The 9,950-nt window shown below is 38.9% G+C and overlaps 1 protein-coding gene across 1 annotated transcript in view; it reads right to left on the minus strand.

Annotated features, from left to right (window-relative positions):
- pdlim5b (PDZ and LIM domain 5b) overlaps positions 1–5,843 on the minus strand; it is a 34,736-nt gene extending 28,893 nt beyond the window's left edge. Inside the window, exons 1-2 of the mRNA XM_038733550.1 lie at positions 5,696–5,843; positions 1,195–1,300 (exon numbers count right to left, since the gene is read on the minus strand). Of these exons, the coding sequence (XP_038589478.1) occupies positions 1,195–1,293 (99 nt within the window). The 5' untranslated portion in view covers positions 1,294–1,300; positions 5,696–5,843. The remainder of the gene's footprint in view (positions 1–1,194; positions 1,301–5,695) is intronic.
- Positions 5,844–9,950: the final 4,107 nt, after the last annotated feature.

Genomic DNA, 9,950 nt, shown 5'->3' on the forward strand with positions numbered 1-9,950 from the left:
TCTGCTGACAGCTACATGCCACTATAACAACATAATGTCCTGCAATCCATTATTATCATAGCGGCAAGGGATAAAAATAGCCTAAGCAGCTATGCTGGCCTTTGATACTCTTAGAGTAACTATGTCATATGGTCATATTGCTTCTTGAGAAAAGTCACTGCTCTCCAACATTCAAAATTGTGTAAGTGATCCTGCCAACAACAAATAAACAGACGGCTGGTTGGTCAAGACAATGAGATTACAGTTACATAACAGGAAGCAGCAGGAACTGAATAACACTGCTCATTCTGCAGCAGCCAGATATGTTGTAGAGACAAGCTGCCTACTTTTAATCCTATTTAACAAGAAGAAATGTTAGTACTATTGAGACACTCCAGATACCCACGGGTTGTAAAAGACTGTGACAGACCAACAGTAAGCTGCACTGACTTCTTTTAATTATGCATCAATCGCAGTGTTTTGCACAGAAGCCCCTTACACCATGAATATAAACAGTGTGACTATGTATATGCTGAGGCTGGACCTGTGTCATAAACCAGCCCTGTTGTTTAAAAAAGCAGGCCCTCCGACAGCCTTTCACCCAGATGAGGCCTCAACAGAACTTGATCAGCTAGAGCCAAATCCCAGTTTGAGTTTATGTGGCCCAAAGTCCCAAATAGTTATTACAGAACCACTGTGGCCGTCTAGAGTTTCAGTCAGATGGGCCGTTTAAGGACAGGTTCTGATGCTTCCACTGCAGACCCAGTACACATAGTTTCCTGTACCTCGCATCAAGACTATCGCCAGGGACAAATGCCAGGACACTTAGCACTAGCCCTCATCTGAATGAGCAAATGACAGCAGTCGTTAACAGCTATCGGCTTAATCCCTCAAATATATCTCAGATGGGCGTCAGAGAAAAAGGGGGATCTTCTAAATTGAAGGATGTTGTGGTTTTGGTCCAGTTATGTAACATTATTATGACAATAGTCATAGCCTTGGCAGGAGGTAGGTCAAGACCTTGTGGGAGTGACAGGGGCCGTGAACTGTTAGAGAAGGTGGCTAAATCCAGCAAAGAGTGTGACACAGGAAATTAACAGCATACACACTTTCATCACTGACAAGGCAAATGGCATAGTGAGCATTCCTCAGAGGTGACTGCCATGGAGTGAAGGGTACATAAGTTTTGTGTGTGTGTGTGTGTGTTCCACTCACCCGTGAGATGGTGAGGGGCAGACAGAAGTCCTTCCCTCCTTGCAGTCTAAAGCCCCAGGGGGCAGGGCCAGCCAGAGTGACGCTGTAGCTGTTGCTCATGATTCACCTGGAGACAGATGAACAGATATTTTACACTTGAATGTGCACAAATCCATATTAAAAGGGATATAATCCAACTAGAGACAGACTCCACACTGGCCAAACAAATATCAAAGAGAATAAAAAGAAGAGGAAGATAATAACAGGAACAAGAGGATGTAAACAAACACCGTATCACATAATATACAACTGGTGTGCAGCCAACAACTGGCATTTAGAAAAGATTACTATTTTCAAGGAAGAGCACTGTAAACCACATATTCTGCCAAACCCAAACAGAAGCATTCCTCTGTTTTCCATCACTGTGTTCTATGAAATAGTCAACTATCTAAAGAATATTCACTCTTTCCTTTTTGTTATCCAGTAACCTCTTGCCAGAGCTTTTGGGGCTACTGTCACAATCTTACTGGGTGCTTAAACTTTTATCATATCTAAATTCATGTACAAACTTCTATTAATAGTCATTTTCTGATGCTGCTAGTCAAGAGTCAAAGTCAGAAACATTTCAAGCATGTAACCACTGACAATCCTTTGTTTACCTTAAAATAATCTCAGATCAGCTACTTTGGACCTATCATCTCAGTGCCCTTTCACTGAAGCCAGTGCTTGTGAAAAATTTGTTCTGACAAAAGGGACCCAGAGTAAAACAAACTATATTCTTGTAAAAACAACCATAAAATGGTGTGGCATAGCTTTGCACATAGGAAAACAAAACAAAATAAAAATCATACTGTAACACATATAGGGTTAAACAAACAACGTAGAGGCAAGAGCAAGAGAGTTAGCATTGGCCTTTCCTTGAGCAACAGTAATGCTGCTGGGCCAGAGTAAAAGCAAGACACACCCTGGACAGTTGAATATTCAACAGAGTTTAGCTTCAATTCACTGCCAACTTACTCAATGTTTCATTGGAGAGCAGGTTTGCCTTGCATTTCCGTAATTTCCAAACATCTCAACGGCTAAATGCACCATCTTCTACGGTACATTACCTGTTGGATAGCTAAAAAGGCCATATCCTGATTATACATGTGTGCATACAAATTAAATGGACTGTTTCAAAACTGAGACACGGCCAAGACTATTTGGTGCAATAAAATATTTCATGCACTATTGAGTTTCACTGGCTTAAGTCCTTCTTGTCACGCTTTCCTTTTCCCCTGAAAAATTGAAGCTGCAAGCTATTTATTGGAAGAGAGACTGAGGTCAAGTGCAGTCACATGTTAAGATTTTGTGGATTATTCAATTTATTAGGATGATGACTGAGGAAATTACCATAAACCATGGTATACCATATTTGCAGAACAGACTTCACTTTCTAAAGTCTGGCCCGAGTAGTTGGATAACAGGCTGTAGTGTAGTCTGTCTGTGTGTAAAGTGAGTCTCTGTGCACAGGTTTACTTTAGAGAGCATCTGAGAACCAGAGAAAGCTAAGACTTATACTTCTGAAGTAATGAATTAAAAGTCTGGTGTTTCTGTTGAACAAATTGGAAAAGATAGTGAAGTGGGTGAAAAGAAGGACTTCATTTGGATAGTTTTAAACTGTAATGAGGATGAGAGACATTTGAATCTGCTCTTTTATCTCTGGCTTTTGGCACGGAGGATTTTGCAAGGTACATACTTCATGGCTGGAAGAACATGTGAGTGCGACTTCTTAAACTGAACAATTAAATCTTTCAATGCCTGCATTGAAAAATAGCATAGGCAAAAATAAAGAAATATTCACACATTTGTGCACTGAGCAGTGCAGAGGCAACATACTTTTCTGTTGAGTATTTCATGAATAATAATGCCTTGTCATCCCACAGGCATGTCATTTTGAGATTGTAAGTCATGCTGCTGTCACATATTCCCTCAGGGACACAGCACCACCTGCTGTAGCCTGTCACCTGGCCAGATGTACGGGATGCACGTCAAATCTGAGGGCTGGCCTACATGCTGCCTCACGATCATGCCTGGAGGGGAACAGGCTCTTTAAAGCAGCCAGCAGAGGAACCACAAAAGGGTGCGGGGAGGTGGGGAGAAGAAAGAAAAATCACGTGTGAAAGTGATAGGGAGGAGGCGAACACCTGGGAGGCACAGAGCACATAGCTCTACTATTTATATTATTAATATACCCAAACACAAATACACATGCGCACATTCAGGATATGCAAGTCTATAACAAGGCATCAACCATCTGAAGGCAGCTGTCACCCTTGTCAAGGTGAGAGAGTTGAGGAGAGCCAAGAAGTTCATTTTTAGGGGAAATTATTTATCCATACAACTGTCACCAAGAAATTCAACCCATTCTATTTATACTCATTATACTGCAGCATTATTTGAGAAACATTCTTGTATAATAAACTGTGTTTACGAACATATATTTTTAGTGTTCAAGCACAAAAGGGCACTGTACTAAATGTATCATTCTTAACTGCACACCAACATAAAATGCTGAGTCTACGCCTCTGATGCTGACAATGTTGGGGTGACACAAAACACAATGCCCATACATACTGTAAGTTTTATGCAAAGATCGATCTTTGAGACAAAAGCTGTAGCTTGTGGACATACGCCCATTGTTTAAAAACAACCGTTGAGGAATACACAGCTCAACTAAGTCAGTTGTTCACAACAGATTATTTCATTATTAGAGTCCATAGCCAACTGGGACATCTCACTAAGAAGGTAGCCTATGTAAAATGTTGATGCTGAAATCCAGATCACACTCGAGTCACACTAGACCGACATATCAATATCATTTCATTTCCTAATAAGGAGAGAACAAACGTTAGGCTCATCTCCTGCCCCTGCTTGTTTTGCAACCCCTAGAGATATCATGCATAGACATGAGCAGACACACCTTTCAGTGTTTCCACACAAGCATTTTATCAGCACCGCCCAGGTCAGCTCTTCTCTACTACTAATACTATTCCTAATTATTCTACTTCGAGATATCCTGGTTATTTTCCACTTTGGCCTTATCTTTCAAGTTCCTGTCAGAATGGCTCTTTATTGTGCTAAATACTTCAACACATTCACACCAAAAACAAGATTAAATCACAGTCCTTTCAGCACAGCGCAACTGGGACCAGCTGGCCAAGTTGCTGAATCAGATATTTATGCTCTTGCAGTAGATTAACTTGCTTGATCTAATTAGGACATGGATTATCCAAATGGTTTGATGTTGATTTGTTGCATTTACAGTAAACACACCCTGCAAAATGGAAACATGCAGGATTTTGGGGGGAAATTTGAGTTACAATTTGGGGTAACTTCCCTGTCACAGTTGAATAAGAAAAAGACATTCTTTAAAAATGAACACTCCCCTCAGAGTAGAAAACCTTTCTTAATTGGGAATCAAACACAAGTCAAAAGAGTTGTGATATTCACTACCCTGACCATCATGCCCTTCCCACTACATGTGTCAAACTGCAGCTGTGTGAAGTCATGTTTTCTTCTAGTAATCTATTAGTAAGTAGTAAGGTATTGGGAAGGAAACATCTCTGAGCTTTGGTGAACATAGTGGTGAGAGTGTGGGATTTGCCCTTTCAGACGTCATGCTCATTCCACAATGCTTCAGGAGACAATGTCTCCTGGTGACTTCATTGCAGGACATGTTGACTCACAGAGTGGAGTCTGTTTTCACAGTGTACTGAACGTCACTATTGTGCATAGCATTTGTCAATACCAAAATTATATTTTATATGAATGAATACCTACGAAAGTACTACTTAAACCTAAAAAAAAAAAACCAAAACTGTTGCATTGGCTTAGCCAGTGTCAGAGGGACAACTTGTTTCAACCTGACTTTAAACAGACCTTGTATTGATTAGACATGTTTGGTTTAAAGTAACAGTCAACCCCTGTACTCTTGTAACACTTGACACAAAAGTCTTCTTTTCAAATACCTTCTTTTAATTGACTATAGTGTCTTACTTCAGAGTGTGTAATCTAGACCATTAAATTGAATGTAACTTCTGCCTTTTAGCTTCAGTTGTAGTCATGGGACAGAATGATAACTATACAGGTCGTCCTGACACTCTCTTGTGTTTGTGGGAATCATATACAGAAGCGTCTGTACAATTCAGCACTGCTGTTTTTCTCTCTCACGGAACTAAACTTTAACTTGTCTTTGGTCGCCTCCTTGGGTGACATAAAGCACGTGTCTGAAAAGATTTCTGTACTTTTCTGACAGACCTTTAGCCCACTTGTAACTGCTTCACAGAAACTGTTAGAAGCAGTATAAGAAATCGTTATATATTTTTTTTTTGTTATACACTCGCCACATATTTCGATGCACTTAACGTTATATTATTTTATTTGCAACTTTGTAAAAGACAAATAAAGTAGTAAAATAATAACGGTAACACGAGTGCTTTTTCTGTGTAATTATTTCAAATATTTACTCAGATGTACTCACCTTGCCTTGTGAAGCCGGGTCTGGTGTTCAGAGAGAGAAGCGTGACTTCTGTTCTCAGTTTCGTCAAGTGGACTGGACTGAGCGGAAACTGAAACTTCCGCATCTGAGCCAGCCCCATCTGGCTGTCGGTAGGAGGGTTCACAGCAGTGCGTGTGTGGTTGTTGACTGAAGCAACACAGCGTCAGCAGGTCGGGGCTTGCCAAACGGTGGAGCAGTACAGGTGAGTTGTAGTAGATCAAACATAAAAAGTGTCGTTAAGCTAACTGCAACTGGAGCAGTTTAGGGCTAGAAGGTAAAGCCCACAATGCAAGCTAGCCCTCCTGAGGCTATCGATAAAACCCGGGCACAATGCAGAAAGGACTAAATCACTACCTATCTACTACTTTAAACCCTCCCAGCGTTTACAAAGATGAGTTTGCTGCACTTACTTAATTGAAGCTGTATTCTGTCACTTACCTCAACATCACATTTGTAGATTATTTTCATGAAAATGATTGTTGTTTTGAGGCATTTATTTAAACACAGGAACACAGTTAATATAAGGCTGCACATGAAGTAAGACTTTTATTCCAAGTTTAATTACTTTTTTGACAAAGATGGCAGCCGGTAGTATGATATTTTAACTTGTTGGTTTGTTTGACAGATTAGCTTTCCCTACTATATGTGAACATATTAAACAAAGGGGAATAGTAATTTAGATACATTATCTTGATAGTAATGACATTTGTCGTTATAGATTTTTTCCTTTTCACAAATTATGGCTTTGCTGGGACGCCTCAAAATCACATTGAATCACCACCTGTTGACTGAAACCTTCCCGCATGAAGTCTCTTAAATGTCCTTACATTTGATCTTTTGATTAAAGTTAAATTTTACTCATGTCTGCTCTGGGTTCTTCCATTAAAATCAAGTAAATAAATTTGCATTGGTATTTTTGAGTCAAAGAATGTTTCAAGAGTGCCAGTCAAGTAAGGCAGAAAATTGGAAAATTATAGGAATGTATAAAGGGGGATAGATTTGCATGAAGTTATGAATGAATATTTAAAGCTGGGGTTGGTAACACTGGAGAAACTAGCAAGAGACAGCTAGATTTTTAAAGTATCCAACCGAATAAATGCCACCCCCTCCCTTCAGGCCTCCCTCCAAAGCCACTCCCCCAGAAAATATTTTCAGGTGCGCTGAGTACAGGGGCGGAGTGTGCACAGGTAGGCAGGAAGATAGGCCAGTCAATCATTTCATTCGACCTAATGATTGTTATTACAGTTTTTTCCTCTTTGTGTCAGAGAATTTCAACAAATATAACAAAATGCTTCTGAAGTAGGACTTTAACAGTTCAATGTCCCTTTGGGATTAATCATGTACATGTAGTTATTTGTTCTTTGACATTGACATAGAGTTTTTACTTATCTGAATGGAGGGTCTCATGATAGAGGGTGCTGTACAGATTGTAGAGACCCTGGAGACTAATTTGTGGTTTTGGTCAATAAGATTAACTTAACATATTTTGTTTTTAGAGGTATTTAGTAACACACAGTATGTCACACATTACCAGCAGATTACCACATAAATTGATTGTGTCTACGTTTTAGGATTAGTGTTTTGTCTTTTTCTTTGTATTTGTGTGTTTTATTCCCTTTAAAGCATTTTCCAGCATTGCTAGGGTACATCATCATTATTGTTTTGTACCATTTATTTTCTGTTATACAATTATTGTGATATGGAAGTGAAGCAGGTTTCAAAGTTTACCCAGAATTTAGTGACATAGTATTGGTATGCTCTCTAGTGGTCAGCAAAGAATGTACATGCTGCACAGCTAATGCAGATACTGTGGTTTAAAGCCACTGTGTAATTTATTTTCCTGGGTTTAGGAAAGGTATTGTATGAATGGAACGTTCATACCTAAAACAATTTGTACCTCACCTTGTTGTCATGTTTCTTTTCTGTGTAGACTTAGCATCTAGCCTGAGGCAGAGGTTTTCATAAAGCCAACTCAAGGCAATTAGGATTAAAGGAGTTCTAACTATCAAAAGACTATCTGACCATCTTAATAAAAACAAGGAAACCATGATAGTCAGTGATGAAAGTCATTTACCAGTGTTTATTTTTTACTGACTTCTCAACTTTACTGAACTTTGGTTACCAACTTATGGCACACACCACATCTAGAATAAGAAACAATGTCTGGCTCAAAATGTCTAATTGACAAGGTTATAAGAAGATAATTTGAATCAGACTTTTCTTGCAATTTTCTGATATTTTATCAACAAAACAATCGATTAATTAAGGAAATATCGCTAATGAAAATAATAGTTGCAGCTTTAGCCTATATCTTATGTTTCAATAGCTTCTTAGTTTCTTGTCTGGTCTGCTACTGAAAGTTAAGCAGAGTAGGTTTGGCAGGAAATTAAGAGGTTTGGCAACAGTAAGGTATATCCTTGTTCTGTCTGTCAGGGCATGTCTGGACATTTTCCATTTAGTTAAAATGGAATCCTTTAATTGCAGGAACACAGGACAGAAATGTGTATACTAGGATGGCAGCAGTGTGCAGTATTTTGTTCAACAGGGTGCTGTTTCACACTAGTGGACAAGGCATTCTCAGCTTTATCACTGTACTTCAATGTGTCCTGTTCTTTGTGTATGAATGGATATTCCTTTGTGACATTGTCACTTCAGCTCTCTTATGCATAGTGCATCCATTTTTGCATGTGTTGAATAAATATACATTGATTTATTTTACATGCTAAAAGCCATGACCTATTATATGGATTATCATTAGTTGTAGGTCTTCTGGGCTTTCAGTTACATGTGTGCCATGTCAATATGGTTATAAACTGATTGCCCACCAGCAAAATCCCCATGTGCAATGCTATTGAACCACTGAAGTGTACTAGTGCTTTATATAAAGGCTACAGTACGTTCCTTTAGATCATCCTTACATCACTCGATAAGCAAACCACTCAGGGAAACCTGGAATTAAAGTTCAAAGACGGTTCAAAGGGGGGCTTTCTGGGTGTTTTGAAGAAAGAGCACACTTTAAAGGAGGCATAGGCAATTCTAATCCCAACACCCGCATTTTTTTCAAATTCTGCAAATATGTCCTCACGGTCTATCAGTTCTGTATGTGCTGAAAAAAATCCAGTGGTTGCACACAGCTCTGGCTCTGCAAATGGGAAACAAAGAAAGATCGGACCAAGCTCCACAACACTATCCCAGCCAGGTAACATTAAATTATTTGCCCACGGAAATCCAGCTTACTTTCTAGATAGCCATCAAATGTAGTTGTTGTTGTGATGTTAGCTGTAGGAGCAGGAGAGTTGTGATCATCCCATCTGGAGCTGGTGTGCTGGCTCTGGGAAACCATCTTGTCCACAGCAGCAATTGTAGCGACAACCCACAACTTTGCTAACGTTAGTTACATTGCTTGTGTGTAGTTGTTCGCTCTATATCATGGTATTTGTCATGGTATTAGATTTCTCCAGAATCGCATATCCTGCCATCAAGTGTTATCTAGATAAATTGCCTCAACCTTTGAGGAAACTGTACCATTTGATTACATCAGACTATAAGTAAAAATTTAAAAGGATGCATGTAGGACAGCATCCCCCAGCTGAGTCATAGTCATACATTCGACAGATCCATTGTTAATGGGCTTTGGTCATCCTGGTGGCTCAGATAATCAAAGTACATGCATTGTGTACAGGTTTTAAATGCATTGTGGATTTGATCTTTGAAAAAAATATATACAAAAAATTATACCAACATACTGGGGTTTTTTTGCAGGCTCTCATTTATGATAAAGTAATTTTATTAATGTCTGTAATGCTTTTGATTAAAGTGATAGAGATTGCAAAGGCTTTTAGGTTCCATGATGTGGTGAGATTATACTTGGTTGTATGATACCATGTGTAATACACTAAGTAGTATTTGCAAGCTCTTAGATTGTGCACATGTAAAGTTTATTTCCCACAACAAATAAACATGATTAGCCATTCTCGTTCAAAAGAAAAATAGCACCAAGGGCAATAAATACTGAATATTTAAAGAAGGAAAAGGTGCAACATTTCAGTGATTGCTGCTATGCCAATACTGTTTTTGATAACATGCAGCATTATTCCTTTTCAGAAAATTACATTTCAAAGTTTTGTTTTGAAAATGTATGCTTTATATCAAATATGTAAAACATTGTTTCCAAAATGGCGGTGGTTAATGAAATTCTTGGGTTGTATAACACATTACTTAACGCCTGAACAATGAT

This window comes from Micropterus salmoides, unplaced genomic scaffold (genome assembly GCF_014851395.1).
Source record: "Micropterus salmoides isolate LMB-PRFRI ecotype aquatic unplaced genomic scaffold, ASM1485139v1 Ms_hic_scaffold_20, whole genome shotgun sequence".
NCBI classification, from domain to species: Eukaryota; Metazoa; Chordata; class Actinopteri; order Centrarchiformes; family Centrarchidae; genus Micropterus; species Micropterus salmoides.